General features: G+C 40.5%; 1 protein-coding gene across 1 annotated transcript in view; it reads left to right on the top strand.

The window, feature by feature from the left end:
- The window catches only part of NTRK2 (neurotrophic receptor tyrosine kinase 2), a gene marked incomplete at both ends in the record, with an annotated part of 210,130 nt that overhangs the window by 70,880 nt on the left and 118,599 nt on the right, over positions 1-20,651 (top strand). Inside the window, one exon of the mRNA XM_082497238.1 lies at positions 14,569-14,640. Coding sequence (XP_082353364.1) covers positions 14,569-14,640 — 72 coding nt within the window. The remainder of the gene's footprint in view (positions 1-14,568; positions 14,641-20,651) is intronic.

Raw genomic sequence — 20,651 nt, 5'->3', positions numbered from 1 at the left:
GACACAGGAGCTGTTAGCCATGGCTGAAATATGTGTTACCCAAGGGCTTCCAAGTAAGGTTTGTAGCCTAATCTCTCTGTGTTTGTGCCCTTTCAAAAAGTTGCATTTCTATGGTTTGTAGGAATAGGCAGCAGCAGAAATGCACCTCACAGAAATACTCCTTTTTCCGCATTATTATCTGAACCAGAATTTCTTGACATACCTTGACTTTGTTGGAGAGGGCCACTGTAGTGTTCCCTCCCATGACCTCTAGGAACTGCACTGTTACCTGTCCTTTTCCTATGGCAAGTGGGGATATGTACTAAGAGCAGCCCGTGTTTTAGGTCTTCACCTTGCTTTGATGCAGTTGCTCATTTGTTCGATATCTCTCACAATCTAGCTGCTTGAAGGTCAAATTAAAACTGGCAGTAAAATTCTGTGTTTGTGGCTACCACCAGTTAAATATTTCTGCCCATTGCCATCCTCTTGGAGGTTTCCCCTGGGCTCTTACAGCCCTCAGTCACTTTGGATAGCCTCTCCTGCTAAATTTCTCTTTTTCTTTCTGCATGCTGCAGGCAAACATAATGCAGGCTATTCTGCTGCCACCAGAAGAAGTCATGCAACCTGGCAGTGGCACAGTAAACCCCAGGTGCTCTGTGAGTCCAGGTTGTGAGCCAAGTGAATGGTACAGGACCTGTTCCCTGCCCAGAGGCTGTGAGTTTGAGCGATACAGCTATTAAGCATGAATTCATCACATCTGGCACATGAAATCTTTGGGCTGAAAAAGGTATTCTGGATAAGGTTGACTATGTGTTTGCTCTGTGCTTACGTGACCCCTCAGGCAAATACTTTTGGCCCCTGTCAGAGGCAGGGCAGTAGATATTTGGTTGGACCAATGTGGCTGTTCTTGCATCCTAGACCTGCTGCACACAGGAAGGCTGACAAGGGAGCGAAAGTCTCCTTTCTGTCTCTTAAGCTTTGATAAAGAAGAGCATAAAATAATGGCTTTATTTTAGCAAAGTCATAGTTTGGAATTTCTTGTAGTTGATTTAGGATGCAATTCACCATATGATCTAGTTCCTTTTGCTCCTTGGCAAAGCAGCCTATACCTGGGTCTTGCACTATATGCTACAGGCCATGTGGCGTGCAAAAGAGGACCATGATAGCAAACCAACAGAGAAACTGAGGAGTGTTTATGCTTTCAGGCTGTTGGACCATACTGTTCTGGGGCCACGGAGAGATTTTGATAGTTTGAACCCCTACTTTTCCCTTCGGTGCATTTGGACAGTTCCTGAGCTCAGGTCAGAGTCTGTGTGTTCCTGCAGGGACTGGAAGCATCTGTCCCGTTGCATGGTTCAGGCCCAAACGTGCCAAATTTGAATTGTGAGAAGTTGATAATCCTGAGAGAAAGATGAGACCGTCTTACTCTGTTTTCCTGTACCTTCCTTCTACAGCAGCAATCCAGTGCAGTGTGGTGTTGCCTGTGGCAGTTCTGGGCTGACAGTTGTACCTTTGTGGTGCCAAAGGGAGAGGAATTCCTACCGTGTGTTTGCAGTCTTTATGCAGTTTGCTGTGACCTATCTGTGTACTTTGAAAAATGTTCATGCCACAATAGGCATTCACTGTTAATCACAATGACATTGCCTGGCATTTAAGTGCCTAGGTACTGCAGTGATGGTAACTTTCACATATTTGACTTGCTCCCAGCAGCCAGGACAACATTTTTGCTAAGTACAAGCTATGCTTCTTCAAACAGGTGCTTTGATTGCATACAGTATAAAACTGTGCACCATTCTCACTGACCACTGCCTGTGTGCACTGTTGTATACATGTTGTTCATGTGCACTATTGTATATACCAGCTGACCTTGGAACAGTGATCTCTTTGCCACTGAGCTCCAACACTTTGTGCACACTATGTTAATTCCTGTCATTTATTACTTGCCTTTTAAGTACAAGGCACAGAGATTCTGAGTGTTTCCTAGTGTCTCTTCCAGCTGTCCTAACTCCCAAGTTTGCTTAAATTTTAATTAGATACTTCAGACTTAGCTAGTTAGATACCCTGTCTTTTTCCAGCTCATTCCATTGCTGCTGACTACGTATAACCTTTCTTCTCAGTTACAATCCTGAAAACGCATTCAGAACAGTGAGCAGTATTATGGAAATGCTTCAATTGAAATGTTTTCTTTCAGTTCAACAACTTGGTCACCAGTTTGTTTTGCTTCAGTGTGGGGGGAAAAAAAAGAAGAACCTCAGCTACGGTGGAGACTTCAGAATTCAGTGTTTATTACTATTACCTAGTCAAAGAGCTGTCTTGTTAATGTTTAAAACTGAAGTAGTATCTTTGCTAAGTGGGGGTATTTTGGAAAGGGGAGGAGGAAGTGGGCTGCATAGAATGGATGATTGGTATCTAAAGATGTTGGTATGCTGACAGCATCCTTCATGAAAAAAAATAAAAACCAAACAAAAACAACAGTCAGTGAGCCTGACTCTTTTTTTACACAATGGCCCCTTTATACTACCCTGCCAGTAAATGAGTGTAGATGGGAATTAGACTCATTTAGATTGATGTGGGTTAGCATTTCTTTGGGGAGAGAAGTGCAGCAGGCAGAGGTCCTGTGGTTGGCTGTGTCAGCTTCCCTGTGCATCTAGGAAAGTATCTTTATAGTAACATGGGAAACTAAATCCTCCCAGAGACTAGGTGGAACTTAATCTTGGCCTTTAGCTCCTCAATTAACCTTGGCACTGTAACACACTGGGCTCTGGGTGAGGGAGGTTTAGAGTGGTTCTTAAATAGCTTCTTAAATAGGGGATGAAATATCAGTGTTTTGCTGGAGCACTGCTTCCAGCCAACATGGCAGGACGTAGAAAAAGGTAACAGAAAAGAGCCCCAGCTGATAAGGTTTCTCCTGAACCTGCTGTGGACAAGATATGGACCAGAACCAATTCTCCTAGGTGAGTCAGCCATAAAAAGGTTAGGGAAGAGGAAGTTTAAGGAACTGAAATTTCAGAGGGTGCCCTTAGCTGCAGTTGAGATGTACCTGGCTGCAATGGCTGGTGTGTGTAGAAAGCACAGAAGGTACAGCAAAAAATATTTTGCTGATACCAGTAAGAAAACTGCATATGTCTGGTGGTAGGTATGAATACAGGTTGTAGCCTGAACTGATAAATCCCTTTTACACAGATTGAGGTGTTCGTGTACATCAATGATCATATTCATGTATGCTTACACGTTCCTGGTTTGGTGTATAGCCTGTCAATTGTAGGCATCTTCCTATACGTGGCTCAAAATAGTTTTCTGCTTTGTTTAACAGAACTTTATGGTGTTTGAATATTTTTATATGTCCAATATAATCGTAGTTTAGTCACTTAAGAACCAAATATGTCAATTTTTAAAATACTTCATTGCTTCACTGCTTATGATTCAGCTTTTGAAATGTGACTGCGGCTCTAACACATTTCCATTGTTTAATTTTACCAAAAGGGGTTGCTAGTCATGCAAAACAGGTCTACAGTTTTGAGGATGAAGAAATAAGAAAAGTAAATTTTGCATTATTTTGCATGATTCCTGCAGCCAGACTGAACAGATTCTGTTTTCCTTTTCTGCAAAATAATATTTTTTAGTTCTTTATGTAGATATTTGTCTGTCTTTAGCAGTAGTACAGGTGGTTGGAGATTCCTTGTACAAGCATCATCTTTGCCACTACTTTGTGAAGGAAATTAAATTTTCTCTTCTTTCTGAGACTGACTATAAGGAATTCAGGGATCGTTTTGTAAAGAAGTGTAGTGTGTGGCAGTTTGGATTGAACAAATAGCTCTAAACCATGAGTCATGGAAAGCCCTTAGCCCGGAAGGTGAATGATATGTTATGTAAGGGTAGTAGGAAATACGGTCATGGGTCAGGACTAGATTGAGTAAGGTCTTGGATGGAGACCAGGGAGATCGTAGCCAGAGGGCTGATAGTCCCAAAATAAGACCAGGTGAATGTCTTGCAATTCATTCAGTAAGCTCAATGAAAAATACAGATAATAGTTTGAGAGACAGATGGGATTACATTTAAAAAAAAAAAAAGGCAAGATCAAAGCCTTCACTTATTCTGGGAGAAGGTTGGGCTAAGTAAGAAGTGATAGAGGAGTGAGGGAGGGGTGAAAAAAGAGGTAAGGGACCTAGGAGGGGTGATCTTTGGGTCCAGGTGAGAAGGCTAGAAGAAGGGAAGGGAATTTCTTAAAGTGTGATGGGGAAAAAGGAAAAGGTTGTAAGATAGTTAAAGAAAACATTGTCATAGAACTAGGGGAAAGCAAGCCGAAGAAGGCAAAAATCACAGCATTTCCAGTTTTGTACTGGAAGGATTGATTATATTCTGAGTAGAAAGAGAAGAGCAGGAGGGGATTAAGATAGGAGCCCAAAGTTGTAGAGAAGTTGCTAGGATTGAAGATGCAATATTTAATTATGACGAGGAAGGTGGGACTAGCTTCTGTGAGTTGGAAGGATGATAGCAACAGGGGTAGTGTGATTTCATGTTCATTGGGGAGGGTGGGGGAGGTCCCAAAGTGGCTTTGAAAGGGTGGTCCCTGTTGTCATGGAAAAGAGCAAAAAAATCAGTGGGAAAGTGAATGAAGAAAGGAATGAATTGGTGACCCTATCCAATGAAATCAGGAGAAAAGACAGTGAGGGGGGAGGACTGAGAGCTGTGGAGAGTATCAGCTCTGACAAACTCTCATGAAGTGAGAGAAAGGCTAGATGGTGTGTCCCAGAACAACAGTGTAAGAGTTTGTTTTAGGTCAGGCCGTTACTGGGAATGCATCTTTACAAGTATCTTGCAAAGATTGCCAGACCTAGTCCAGTCACCGTAACTGAGGCCAGGAGCTGCTCTGAGCTTTGTAACAGCAAAATAGACGCTTGGGAGGCTGGCTTTTCTCTCCTCTCTAACAGCTGCCAACCTGAAATCAAGCTCTTGCAGTCAATAGAACTGTATGGTTGTGAGGCTGGGTTGTTGCTGTGGAATTTGATAGCAGAAGGTATGTATGTTTCATAATAATATCATGGGAACGGAGGAGGAAATCTGTGCTCCTGTTGTGAGAGATGTCCTGCTTCTTAGCTAATAATGGTGTCCTGCAGTCACCTGTCTTTTGCATTGCCCTGCGCTGAGTCCACATAGTCATGAATTCCTGTGCAACTTTTTAAGAAAACGAAACGGAAAAAAAAAATCTAAAATATTTAAACTTCAATTTGGGATGAACCAAGGCCATATCAGTGACACTGCAAATCAGACAGCCAGGGCCAAGAAATGTGCTTCTTGTGCTGCAGCCACTATAGGATCAAAAAGGTAGGAAGATGAGAAAGCTTATTGTGCAAAGATCTGTATAGTGGCACTGAGCGTGGCCCCTAGCCAGGACACCTCTGTTGGCAAAGGTTTACTTAATCTGACCTGTTCTGTTCACATGCGGTCACAAGATTGGTTGTGAACACATTAAAGAATACAGTAACAAATGCAAGCAGCGGCCAGACTTTCTCTGGATATTTCATGGAACACAGTGAATTTCAGTGTGTACGATACGTACAGTTAAAATCATCAATGCAAAAAAAATGAGGCCTCCCACCCACCACATGCAAATAATTGTGTACACAGAAGCAGCTGATCAGGACTGTGGATCAGCTCTGTTAAATCAGAAGAATGCCTAGTTATGTCATGGTGATGGCAAGGCAGATATCATAGTAGGAGTCTGTTAGAGACTGCCCAACCAGGATGAGGAGACAGATGAAATATTCTATAAACAGCTGGGAGAAGTCTCAAGATCGCAAGCTCTTGTCCTCGTGGGGGTCTTCAATTTGCCAGCCATCTGCTGGGAATACAATACAGCAGGGAGGGAACAGTCTAGAAGGAATCTACTGGGGATAACTTCCTGACACAGCTGGTGAGAGAGCCAACTAGGGAAGGTGCCCTGCTGGACCTGCTGTTTGTAAACAGGGAAGGTCTTGTGGGGGATGTGGCGGTTGGAGGCTGTCTTGGGAACAGCGATCATGAAATGATAGTGTTTTCGATTCTGGGAGAAGCAAGGACGGGGGTCAGCAGAACTGCTACCTTGGACTTCCAGAGGGCGGACTTTGGGCTTTTCAAGAGCCTGGTTGACAAAGTCCCCTGGGAGGCAGTCCTCCAGGGCAAAGGAGCCCAGGAAGCCTGGATGTTTTTCAAGAAGGAAGTCTTAAAGGCACAGGAGCAGGCTGTCCCTGTGTGCCGAAAGACAAGCCATTGGGGAAAAAGACCGGCCTGGCTAAACAGGGAGCTAGTGTTGCTACTTAGGGAAAAAAAAGAGGATTTATGGCCTCTGGAAGGAAGGGCAGGCCACTCAAGAGGACTACAAAGAGGTAGTAAAGCGATGTAGGGAAAAAATCAGGAGGACCAAAGCCCAGTTAGAACTAAACCTGGCTTCTGTTGTCAAGGCAAACAAAAAAAGTTTCTATAAATATATTAGCAATAAAAAGAGGACTAAGGATAATCTCTGTCCTCTAGTAGATGGGGCCGCTAACATAGTGACCAAGGATGAGGAAAAGATTCAGGTATTTAATGCCATCTTTGCCTCAGTTTTCAGAGGTAGGACCAGGTGTTCCCTGAGTACCCAAACCCCTGAGCTAGAAGACAGGGATGGGGAGCAGAATGAAGCCCCTGTAATCCAAAGGGAAATGGTGAGGAACCTGCTTCAGCACCTGGAGGTGCACAAATATATGGGACCAGATGGGATCCACCCAAGGGTACTGAAGAAGCTAGCAGAAGTGCTCATCAGGCCACTTTGCATCATTTATGAGCAGTCCTGGATAACTGGGGAGGTCCCAGCTGACTGGAGGTTGACAAATGTGACACCCATCCACAAGAAGGGCCAGAAGGAGGATCCAGGAAACTACAGGCCAGTCAGTCTGATGTCAGTGCCTGGGACGGTCATGGGACAGATCATCCTCAGTGTCATTACACGACACATGCAGGAGAACAAGGTGATCAGGCCCAGTCAGCATGAGTTTGTGAAAGGCCAGTCATGCCTGACAAACCTGATCTCCTTCTATGATAAGGTGACCCGCTTAGTGGATGAGGGAAAAGCTGTGGATGTTATCTACCTGGATTTTTGCAAAGCTTTTTACACTGTTTCCCACAGCATTCTCCTGGAGAAACTGCCTGCTTGTGGCCTGGACAGGTGTACTCTTCGCTGTGTAAAAAACTGGCTGGATGACCCTGTCCAGAGAGTGGTGGTGAATGGAGTTAAATCCAGTTGGTGTCCAGTCACAAGTGGTGTCCCCCAGGGCTCTGTGCTGGGGCCAGTTCTCTTTAATATCTTTATCAATGGTCTGGATGAGGGGATCAAATGCACACTCAGTAAGTTCGCAGATGACACTGAGCTAGGCAGGCGTGTTGATCTGCTTGAGGGTAGGTTGGCTCTGCAGAGGGATCTGGACAGACTGGACCAATGGGCCGAGGCTAATGGTATGAAGTTCAACAAGGCAAGTGCCAGGTCCTGCACTTGGGTCACAACAACCCCATGCAGCACTACAGGATTGGGGTGGAGTGGCTCGAAAGCTGCCCGGCAGAAAAGGACCTGGGGGTGTTGGTGGACAGCCGGCTGAATATGAGCCAGCAGTGTGCCCAGGTGGCCAAGAAGGCCAACAGCATCCTGGCCTGCATCAGGAATGGAGTGGTGAGCAGGACTAGGGCAGTGATCATCCCCCTGTACTCAGCACTGGTGAGGCCTCACCTCGAGTACTGCATTCAGTTTTGGGCCCCTCACTACGAGAAGGACATTGAGATGTTGGAGCGTGTCCAGAGAAGGGCTGCAAAGCTGGTGAGGGGTCTGGAGGACAAGTCTTATGAGGAATGACTGAGGGAACTGGGGTTGTTTAGCCTGGAGAAGAGGAGGCTGAGGGGAGACCTTATCACCCTATACAACTACCTAAAAGGAGGTTGTAGAGAGGTGGGGGCTGACCTCTTCTTCCTGGTGACAAGTGATAGGACGACAGGAAATGGGTTTAAATTATGTCAGGAGAGGTTTATATTGAATATTAGGAAACACTTTTTCACTGAAAGGGTTATTAAACATTGGAATAGGCTGCCCAGGGAGGTGGTGGATTCACCATTCCTGGAGGTGTTTAAAAAAAGGGTAGATGTGGTATTTAGGGACATGGTTTAGAAGTGTTTTTTGTCAGAGTAGGTTGATGGTTGGACTTGATGATCTTAAAGGTCCCTTCCAACCTCAGAAATTCTATGATTCTATGGTTGCATCAGGGTTCAGCCACCAGTGAGAGCAAACATCTTTGCCCTAGCCTAGGTGCCACGTCCTGTTGCTTTTTCAGCACCAGAAATGCCACTGTTGGAAATAGGAAGTACCTGTCAGTGCAGAATAAGCACTGTGCTAGACTCGGCAGATACTGCTTTTACAGTGTGCATGGAAGAGGAGAATTTTTGCCTTGGCCTGTAAATTACAGACTTATGCGTAGGATTGTATGCATCTCCTTTTTAAAAGATCATTACAGGTCCTCTCTAATGTTAGGTGGCTCTAGCATTTAGAGCCAAGATTGTAAACTTTTTTTACGGAGGAATGTTCCACTGCATTTTGGAAAAGGTGGACCACTTGGTGGATAAGAAATTATCTGGATGGTCGCACTCAAAAGTTGCAGTCAATGACTCGATGTCCAAATGGCGGTCAGTGATGAGTAGTGTTCCTCAGAGGTTGGTACTGAGACTGGTACTATTTAACATCTTTATTGGTGACATGGATGTGGGCTTGAGTGCACCCTCAGCAAGTTTGCTGATGACACCAAGCTGTGTGGAGTAGTTGACACGCTGGAGGGAAGGGATGACATCCAGAGGGACCTGGACATGCTTGAGAGGTGGGTCTGTGCAAACCTCGTGAAGTTCAACAAGGCCAAGTGCAAGGTCCTGCACATGGGTTGGGACAATCCCAAGCGGAGAATGGATTGAGAGCAGCCCTGAGGAGAAGGACTTGAGGCGTTGGTGAGTGAGAAGCTCAACATGAGCCAGCAATGTGCGCTGGCAGCCCAGAAAGCCAACTGCATCCTGGGCTGTATCAGAAGAAGCATGGCCAGCAGGTCGAGGGAGGCGATTCTGCCCCTCTAGTCTGCTCTGGTGAGAATCCACCTGCAGTACTGCATCCAGCCCTGGGGCCCCCAACATAAGAAGGACATAGACCTGTTGGAGTGGGTCCAGAGGAGTGGCACGAAGACAATCAGAGGGCTGGAGCACCTCTCCTGTGAGGACAAGCTGAGACAGTTGGGGTTGTTCAGTGTGGAGAAGAAGGCTCCCGGGAGACCTTATAGCAGCCCTCCAGTACCTAAAGGGGGCCTACGGAAAAGGTGGAGAGGGACTCTTTATCAGGGAGTGTAGTGATAGGACAAGGGGTGATGGCTTCAAACTGGAAGAGGGTAGATTTATATTAGATACTAGGAAGAAAATTTTTTGCTATGAGGATGATGAGACACTGGCACAGGTTGCCCAGGGAATTTGTGGATGCCCCATCCCTGGAAGTGTTCAAGGCCAGGTTGGATGGGGCTTTGAGCAATCTGGTCTAGTGGGAGGTGTTTCTGCCCATGGCAGGGGGGTTGGAGCTAGATGATGTTTAAGGTCCCTTCCAACTCTGACCATTCTATGATTCTATGATTTTATTCCTCCTTGATTTTCTATAAAGTGTACGGAAGATCCATGGAACTGAACACAACTATGTAACTAAAAGTGGGAAGGTTTATAACTCTTTGAAATGTAAAGAGAACAGGATATTTAATAATGATGTTTTGATTTAGAATATTCTTTTTCTGTTTTTATCAGAAAGAATTAATTCATAGGTCTTATAGACCCTTGGATATGGCATTTAGATATTGTCCAGTCAATGGCACTGAAACATCGCAGTGTTCGTTACCTGTGTTTTATGGAACAGGCAATGGTAGAGTGAAAATGTAAACTGAACAACAACATTATGAACGATTCTTCTCTGCCTGCGTAGCAACATGTAATTCCTGATGTAAAGCTATCCTTCACCAGATTCTTGCTAAACTTACTGTCATACTGCAGTTTTGGAGTAACATTGAAGATGCATTAGTTTCTGGCTTTGTTGTAGTGTAGGTTTGCACTTTGTCTTTCATGTGTAGCCTGCCTCTGTAATCCACTCTTTCTCACGCTCATCTCTTTCTCTCTTACTTAAATGAGTGTCCTCATCATTGCCTAGCTTGCTTGTTCCTTACCTAGGAGCTTTTAATCTTTTTTGGATGTTTTTTTTCACTAGCGTACAAAAATGTAGATTCCTATGATGATCAGAACTGTTATATTTCAGAGTTTAGGGCAAAAGGGATAATCTCCTTTTGAGTGTGATTTTACAGTATAGAATTTTAAATTGCCTATGCACTTTGTATAAGATAATGGTTAGCATTTTATTTTATGACATTAATTCAGTAATCATTAAGTATAGAAGCAGCACCGTTACTCTAATGTTTTTTTTATATCCAGTTACTATAGAAGGTATCTGAATGTAATTCCAGTAGTTGACATATTGTCCTTGAAATAGAAGGTTTTTCTAAGGAAGATTTCTAATCTCTAGACAGTAGAAATATTATTAAGTAGAAATATTATTAAGTAGGTGATTAAAGGGAAACTAATCACATGAATATTTTGAAAATAGCCAACTTCCTAACAATGTGAACTCACTGTCTTTGATGGCACTGAGCACTCCTTTGTGCAGATATAGCTTGTGGACTTCTGCCAATGCACTGCTGTATGGCAGTGGGGACAGAAATTGTTGCATTTATTCCTCCTGTAGTGGTAGTGGTAAACAGGAAATCTTTTCGTATGTGTACCTTGTTGGTATATCTTGCTTTCTTGAGCAGCATCTTTCTGAGTGGAAATGTCTACAATCATTGATTATTTGGCTGTTTGATGGTTTTCTTCAGGTTTTCTTGGTTTGATCATATTTTAAAAAAGTGTCAGCTTCATATTTTTCCAATCTTTTAACATGATTGACTTGTTTAATAATGGCATTTCAAAATCAGAAAAGCAGTTTTATAACCTAAATTATGACTCCTCTGTAGAAATACATCAATAGTTAGAGAACTATCTGCAGCAGGACTGCTAGATGAGCCAAGACCAAAGGAGGAGGCTTTCTTTGTGTTGCAGTAAGTAGCACCTGGACCTACCCAAAGAAAAGCTACTGGAGACAATTAGTAGGAAAGGAGACTTTAGAAGAAAAACTGAAGAAAGTATCGAGAAGGGAAAACTCACTAAGAAGGAAGATGTGGTAAATTCTAAGATAAATAAGGAGAAAATTATCATACATCTTCCTATGTCTCATCTAATGGTTGGCTTTCTGCTCCTCATTTACCCTTCTATATTGCTGTAGTGATAATCAATACAAAACAGCAGTTATGTGGATTTTTTCTGCCGCACAAATTAAATTTTATTTAATTCCATTCTCTTTCTCTGGAGAGCTTTTTTTTTTTTTTTTTTTTTAAAAAAAAAAACAAACAACCAAACAAAAAAACCCCTCAGAAACAAACTTCTCCTTTTTTAGGGCCAAAGAGATATTCCTGATAGAAAGTATGCTTAAAAGTTTTTCAGTCCTAGGAAAGATCCAAAGACTAGAAAATCATATTCTGCATCAGTGGGTACTAATGAAAGCCTAGGTGGTGGCACAGGCAATCAATAGCATCTTTTAGTTGCTCACAGCAATGAACGTAATATGTATAAAACCACATATATATGTATATTTAAAAATATATATATCACATGTTGTTATATATTACATAGTCTAAAGTACACAAAAAGTGACACCTTTGAGTTATTGCCTAGAGGTACTTCATGTTGTCTTACATGAATTTGCAGTTTCTTTTCATGAAGTTTAAAATGTGAAAGAAGAAAGATCCACTTGGATATGTAAAAAACCGGAGTTAGGCGCGTGCTGTGGGAGCTCATTAATGATTCAGGATGGTTGGTTTCAGTTTCCCTTCCTTCCTTTCACAAGGCAAAATCCGATCAATACTTTTCTTTCAAGGTCACAACTGCTGCTTGGTCTCTGTCCTTCTCACAACCCCTGTCCAACCATAGGAGTGTTTTGGAGGATTTAATTACTGGTTTAATCGAGATTGTCATCAATAACTCTTAGTGTAGTCAGGCTCAGACAGAAAGCCATATTACTACAGGAGAGGTCTCTGCCCTGATCCAAATACAGGGGCGCCTGTGCTCATGACTGGACAGGAAAGCTGTGAAACAGTGGTATAGCATATCTCAGATACTTTATTTTACAAATCTTGCAAAATCGAGTTGAGTTTGAGAAAATTCAGTTTCTGAATTTGCAAGGGAAAAGATGTTTCCAGTGCATGGGTGATGATACTTCTTAATGAGTTTTGGCAAGTTGTCTTCCAGAACTGTGACTGAAAGGTATATTTAAAAAAAAAAAAAAATTAATAGGTTTTTTTGTGTACTTTTTTGGTAAATTTTTTTGTTCATTTTTTTTCCTCTATTTAGAAATCTGTCAGTGTAGACTAAGTAAATTTGTTACATACTAAATAACTAACCTCACTTCCTCAAGTTATATTGTAAATCCTAAGGGGAGTACCAGATTTAGTATTTTAATTGCAGGAAAGGAAACAATGTTCCTCTAATGGGGGTGGAAACCTTTGTCCCTGTAAAATAGCTTTCCTGTTTTGAGAAATATCATAAGCAGTCACTCACAAATGCAGAAGAACATCTTGTTATCTTAATATCTTTTGTTTGGAATCCTGTTAGAGTATTCTCTCAGCCAAGCATTTTCTTTCTGAATAGGCTGCTAAAATACAGGTTTGATGCTTTGTCAAGAGGCAAGCAAGGTTGCCTATCCTTACTTACATGCTTCAGTTTTCACATAGACATATTCCTGAACAGGGTCTGCTTTTTGAAATTTAAATTTTATAGTTTAAAAGTGATATTTAAGAGTAGAATGAGCTGGATGTATTTTTAGGAGCTTAAAAAGTTGGTCCAGTCTAATTTTCATGTTGGCTGAAAAATAATAAAATTTAGGGTATCATTGCTTTTTCTCCTGCTTTTTGAGAAAATCTGGACAGAGTAAAGGTCTGAAGTTGTGACTGAATTCAGAGTTATCATAATAATTTCAGGAGTGAGATTCTGGAGGTCAGCTTTATTGTAGAATATTATGAACACAGTTAATCATGCTCGTTGAACAGGATGGATCCAAATTTGCTGTGGGTCATAATCCCTAATCAGTCAAAGAATGTCCATGGTTCACTTTGCTCATTCTACTGACATATTTAATATGCCTCAAATCAGTTTTATATGTATTCTATTGATTTTATGCTGTTCATAAAATGCTAGTAATAGAAAATCTATTTCTATTGCTTTTTTCGTGGGGGACTAGTACCTTAATGTTAATATAATTTCCAAGGAAAATCTGTTCAGTGACTTCATGTGAATTATGTTGGAGGGAATTTATATATACATATATATAAACGTGCAACTGCACAAATTTTCAAGAGGTGTGATGTAAGTAGATGATTTAAGTTGAGCCCTGCCATTTGGCTGGAATTTGGTTGTATATGTTTTTTATTTTCAGACATTTGTCCCTACATTGAATTCATAATGTATGTCCAGGTCTGCTGGCCGCAAACCCATTGCCTTTGCCTGTGAAGTTCATTTTTTCATGTTGTCAAGAATACTTGCACTGATATCTGATAACTCGGGACAGAGAGGCTCAAATTTACAAATCTTTTGTTTAGGTTCATTGTGATGCCTCATGCTGAACTACCTTGGACTAGAACAGGAGGAGACGTGGCAACCTGTTGTTTTGCTATGTTGGTACCTCCTGCCTTACTGGAAGCAGCAGGGGAACACTGGGGTCTCTGGCACAACAGACAGCAACTTGCAGAAGCTTTAGGCAATGCAAGTTGATTAGAGGTTAATTGCAGTACTGGGAGTAAGGAATATGCCAGGTGCTGAACAAGCTATTTTGATGTTAGGTCTTCTGATGATTCTCTAATGCAGTGAGTTACTGACTTGGCTGTTAATGAATCGTGGTTTTGCCTGTATATGATCCCCAACAAAAGCAAAAGCCCCAGAAAAAAAACATAAACCCCGAGCAAAGAAGTGGTTCATGCAGTATCACTAAGTATTGACCCTTGACTTGAGCGGAGGCTATCTGTACATTAAGTTAGTCTTTGCAAGCCAAGGATATACATGAAGAAGAATTTGGCCAGTGACTGAAGAATATCTCCTCACTGCTTATCATAAAGCATGATATTACAATTTTTTCATAAATCTTTTTAAGCCAAGCATATTTCTATAGCTCTAAAACACATATACAAGCTATGTCTGGTATAGTCCAGTCCAAAAAATATCAGATAATATGACAGCCCTCCTCATGGTATAGATTGTTAACTATGAAATATGTGAACTGGGAGCAATCAAGAAGTATCACAACGGATGTTTTCTGTCCTGCAGTGTAGGATGGAAAATAAAGCAATTGGTGAAGAAATATAAATATAAAAAAAGAATAGAATTGGCAATTGCATACCAAACCCATGACAATTGCATTAATGGTAATGCATTCCATTCCAGTTCATGGTGAAGTAAAAGGAGTTGGTCTGGTAGACCAAATATGGCTTTCATTGCAAGACTGCGACAATGAAGGTGAGATGATAAAGCTATTCAGACTCCTAACCTATAAAGAGCAAAGATGTATTGTTTTTAAATATAACTGGTGAATTTAGAGAATTATTTATTCTTAGAACAGATGTCATTATAAAATACTACATTTGTTTTCAGTTATATTTCCAGGATGTATCTATCCTATTATGTATATGGATATGTACATGTATACATAAATTTTTGGTCGCAAAAATATATATGCAGTCAAAATTGTGAATAATTAATGATGCATGTTAGGTTCCTTTTTGAGTCTGGGAAATTCTTTTTGTGTAAATGTCAGGGCTTTGAACAGGGCTTGAAAGGGATTTTATTCTATTGAAATATTTGATAAATTGGAATGGACTGAATAACACTGTGAGAATGTAACTTAATGTCTTGTTTTGCTCATTGCAAATACTATGTGAAGCAATTGGTAATAATCCATTTGGTGTAAGCAAACCCAGCTGTATATCTAGGGTAAAGTCCCAAATATCATGTTTAGACTAGTGTCTTTAGATGAGTGGGTTTTGGTTTTTTTTTTTTTTTGTTTGGTTTTTTTTTTTAAGTTTGCTAGCATGTTTTCAATCATCATCTTATTTTCCAGTCCAGACAAGAGTAAAATCACAATAGCTCTCAAGTATGCTTTTTCAGACACAATATCAAAAATTGTTTTCTGTCCATAAATATTGATTCATGGCACCAAGCCTAAATAATTAGAACTGGCCAAATACCAGGCTTTTTGTGTCCTTCATTAACAACATTGGTACAATTATTTTGAAAATTATTTAACCAGTTACAATACTAGCGTGCATTTCACATAATTGACTCACCTCTTCCATTGTACTTCAGGTAATCAGAAATAACTCAATTCTGTATTATCTGTTAAGTGGTCTCCCTGGAGAGCAGGCACAATGTGTGGTTTGCATGCACTATGTAATTTCACTCGATTCTGGGGCAAAGCACAGCAGCAGTTGAGGGTACCAGTATGCCATGAAAGCAAATGGGGCTAGGGTACATTCTCTGGCCCTTAGGAAAAGGCATAGATCATGTCTGTATGTTTAAACCTCTTCTCCCTTGTCCCTCAAATAAGGTGGCCTCATACATACTGTGTATTGTGAATAATTCCTGAGTCATATTTTCCTTTGAACCGTATTGGGTCATTGTCTGGGCGACTGCTATTTATCTTAGGTCAAAATGGTACCTTAATTTAATATAGATTAAATAATTGTGGCTAACAAGAAGGTACACCCTTGCTCAAGCCTCCACTCTGGGCTTTTTTTATTTACTGACACAAAAGTGCCCTGAGCCTCTTTGTCTTTGAAGTCGTTGGCTTATAGTAGACAGGCCTGGAAGCAACTAGTCTTGTATATCCCATTTACACTAAAGATTTTTTGGCTTATTAACTACTGTTTGGATCTTGTTGTGTGTCTGTTCCACATCTGAATTCACATGATTACTCTGGTACGGTGCAGCCATTCAAGCTCTAGTTTGCAGCAGCCATGCTCCAAGTAAGTCTGAGTTTATTTTGGGGGAGGAAGTTGGGGAGGTGGGGATGAGATAGCAACCCCATCTCATGAAAGGAAGGCAGATTACTGCTTCTTTCTGCAGTGGCAGTAGCACAGGTGGAGAGCACCACCTTGGCAAATACTGGCAGCATCATGGCCAAAGGATTGCTGGCTTCCAGGGGCTCATAACCTGTGATGACAGGCTGGGACCTGTTTGGTTTCTGGAATCATTCTGTTTGCCAGGCCAAAGAAAAGCCAGGTGTATTGGTTTGGCTATTTATTGATTGAAAAGGCAAGGGGATTCAACTGTGAAGACTGAGGACTCTGGATTTCTTAAACAGTTCCTTTAGGGGGAATTGTCACCGAGAAAAGCATCAATCATCTCTCTTCTTTCAGAAGAAATATCTCTTACTTCAAATGTATTTCGAGCATTTTGTTAACCTTAATTCAGCTACAAGACCATTCTTGCTGTAGAAAGATGGAAATTCAGAAGGCACACCTTGGCAATGCTACAGACATAGCTGAGCAATAGCACCTTTCCTTTCCTGGTTCTGTCCCTACACAGTTATATGATGGTAATATGCTTGGTTTTCTTTGTTTGGGTAACAGGAGAGGTGTTTGTTCCACATGCACGGATGGAACAAAAGATGGGACAGTGATCTCTGGCCCTGAGACCTTAAAATCTGAACAAGATGGAGGAAGAAAAGATGCACAGAGATGATGTAGTAATTCATGGAGTAAACCAGTAACTGGGCTAGCTGGGATTTGGCTCTTGGTTGCTTGCTGTCAGTCCATTATCCTGATCATTGACTCTGCACAGATCAGGTTTTTTTAAGGAAGATCATTAATTGCCACATGGACGTGCTTGAATAGTAGTGACTATAAAGGAAGGCAGTTGAGATTAATGAAGTAAATAAAAGAATTGTTTTACCAGAGGCCTCCAGTGATTAGGATATGCATCTCGTAAGAAGTATTCAGACTTCACAGACTCAAGGTAAAATGTCATAGAAAGGAATCTGGAGAATTCCTCAGTAACAACTGTGAGGCCTGTAATGATCAAAGGAATTAATATTGTTGTAAGGCAACAGTAAGCAAAATAATCCCATTATAAATGAATATATATGGTACAGTTCCATAACTCTTATTGTACTGGAATAAGCAACATTATTTCTGTAATTTGTATATAAAAACTGGCTTGCCAGTTCTTGTCAAAAGGCAAATATGGAAATATGGAAAATCTGTTGATCTTTGGAATTATGCAACCTAACGTGATAGTAGAGTTGGCTTCAGTATTCAGGTAGAGACAGAATGGTTTCGAAGTTGACAGTGATTCTCTTTTTCAAAGCAGTAAGACATAATTATGCTGAGTCCTTCAGGTGCTCTGATCTTCTTTCTTGTGACTGTAAACTGACACTTGTCAAAAGTGTATCTGTGTAGTAGCATTTCTGTATTTTACATGCATAACAATGAGTGTATTAAACACAAATGCTAAGGATGTCATAAGGTAAACAGCCTTTTTTCTTAGCAGCTTTGACTTTTCAAGTACTTGCAAAAAGCTTTGAGAAAGTGTTCCTTGATATATTGATTGATCTCTCAGGCATACAGTGTTTCATGCAAATGAAGTGTAAAATAACCTGCAGACATCCATGTTTTAAAATGCGTATGCAGATAGTAATTGCTATGCCCTTTTCTATGAACTGGGTTTCTATTAATGTGTGTTTTGTGGTGTTCTGTGGGGAGAAGCTGTTACTGCCGAGTTCTGTTTCAGAGTCTGAACAGCTGCTTATTCACACTCTCTCTTTTTCACTTTAACCTGTCCCTGAATTAGAAGCTGTGCAAAATATAGGCACTAACTAGCTCTGAGCACTGGTGGTTTGAGCTGCAGCTTTTAATGTCCTTGAATCTCACTAATCAATAGCAAGCAAAACAACTACAACATCAGCAGCAGTACTGTAAAAGGAAACATCTGTTGGATATTGTGCTGGAAGACATGATGGCAATGACTCTCCTTGAGAAAGATGCAATATTTTCTCCTTAAGAGTGCTGAGCAAAAATGTTTCATTTTCTGCTGCCTGCTTGAAAATGAGTGCATTTTCCAATGTTTCATACCAGGAAATAAAAGAAAAACTCCAAATCAGACTAAGGAAAAACAGATTAAGATATTAAATGATCCTTGTGAGCAAGGTAGAGGACTGTTAGCCCAAAATTTTTTTTGCCTCTAAAATCCTAAATAGACAGGTCAAGTTTTACTATCTCTTGGTTCTAAGTTATTTCACACTGAGAACAGCTCTATAGGGTTCTGTACTAAAGTACATATAATTCTGTTTGACCCCCTTTCTCATTTTATGAACTTGTAGATCAATGAAACAAACCATTAAATAGATTGAATGCTGCTTGCAACGCTAATGTTAATGGCTCCAATTTTCTTAAGCCCATTTGGAAATCTCATACAGGTGGCAGCATCCATAAAATGACAAACTATATATCCTTATCTGTAGAGCATAAATTTAAAAATTAGAGGAAAAGCTAGTGATAGTGGAAAATAAATCTTTCTAAGATATTGCATTATTTTGAAGAACTGTAAAGGAGAGGAAAAATACTAGGTTTTAGGTTACTATGGATAGTCCTGAGGTTAGTATGATATTATATTGTGTACTGCCTATTGTTGTGGAAAGCGACTGGAGCACGCAAGTCAGTCAAGACTTTCTATCTTGATGTACAACTTCATGGGATAGACTGTTTAATCTCTTCTGGTCCTAGTTTTTCCAATAACTAAGTAAATTCAGTTATTGGACAATCTGATCTGGAAAGAGAGACTAATGTCAAATTCAGATCCAGAATTTTCTGGGAATCTGTGGCCTGTAACAAGTTAAGAGTCTGTCCAAGTCTGTGTGGTTTTAGGTCTTTGGTGTTCATTTCTTTGTCTTCTGTCCATGCTTTATCTTTAGGTAAAAAAGTAATATTTATGTCTGTCATTAGATCTCCTAATGACACAAATAAAAAATACCGTCTTAGTGCCTCCTGGGGTAAAAGTGATGTTTAGAAATAAAGAAGAAGTATTAAAAGTTTATGTTACTGTGCTCTGAAACATAAGGCAGTATTGAGCCTGGTGCACGCAAAATCTGCAAAATCCTAAGAAAAAGTATGGACTTCTTCAGATAACTTTATCTTCTGCTGCTGTGTAGGCATTGCTGTAATGAGGCAAGACATTATTCTTTGTGCGATAAACATTCTCCAGAAACCTATCTGGGAGCCTCTCCTTGCTTTCCAATTCAAATAAGGTGACATTTTGTCCTCATTTTGCCACAGCATTAGCCAGCACTGCTCTTTGAAGCACTGGCTCAGATCCAAGAAGCAAATAAAACTAGGAATGAATTGGTTCATTTAATTTTCTACTTGAAACCAGAAACTGACAAATTTGATAAGAATACCTTTTTAGGTAATGCAACTACATCTTCTCTTTGCTTTCTTCCCTTCCACTCAGCAGTTTGAGCTTTCTCCATATAAATCACTGTTCATTTAAAAAGACCAGAGATACATGTTGTGTTACGCTCAATTTATGCTCAGTTTCCTCCAAGCTGGAAAAAGTAAAAGTGTAAATTGATTTTTGTTTCAAAATACCCTGTTTGGATCAAGGTCCGAAGTAACATTCTGCTTAGGATAAACCATACGTACTTGATGAAGAGAGAAAGTGTAACAAGAATTAACATCATAGAAACTTTCAGTTGCTCAGCACTTCCCTTGCTTGGACTTTCCCTTGGATGCTTGGGTTTACATACATGATCTCCAAATTTATGTGACTCATATGTAAAGACATACTTGGAGAGTTGTATGTGAATATATGAAACCTAATTCTGAATTTAGTTAAGTCGTCATTACAGGAAACTTATTTACTCTGGCAGGGTTTAGGTCAGGTTTGTGATGACCAAGAAAGTTTGACTGCAGACCTCCAGTTTATGTACACCTCATCGGAATATATTATGGTAAATCCTATTGGAGTAGAAGGGATTTCAGACAACTGAAATTTACCATCTCACTTTGTGAAAAAGCTTCAGAAGATGGCCATGTCATAACATTTTCCTTCCTGAATGACTTAGGTGAAGGCTTGTAGGGAACACAGCCAGTGAAAAGGGGCATGATCAAGATTATTTGGGACAGGTAGAAAAAAATTGAGCCTATGGATTTGTGACTATCCCTCTAACAGTGATGTTCCCATATATGGCAGTGCACTAGGTGTTATGATGCATTAGATGATATGATGTCATTAACTGCTCAGTTCTGTGTTGTGTGCTGGTTAAAGGAGGAAAAAAATTGGCTTCTTTACATATAAAAAGGATTGTGTCTATGAAAGGCTCTTCTTTCAGAATGAATTCAGTGTGCATAAACATATGGCTTTTTTGCTATTCTACTTTCTTTTTATGCTTCCTTCTCTAATGAATAAAAAAGCTAAAACCAATTGGTCTTAAAGGCATTTTATCCAACTCCCAATGAGAGTAAACTCTTAGGAAG

This window comes from Vanellus vanellus (assembly GCF_965231255.1).
Source record: "Vanellus vanellus genome assembly, chromosome: Z".
Lineage (NCBI taxonomy): Eukaryota > Metazoa > Chordata > Aves > Charadriiformes > Charadriidae > Vanellus > Vanellus vanellus.
This window is presented reverse-complemented; position numbering and strand designations above follow the sequence as displayed.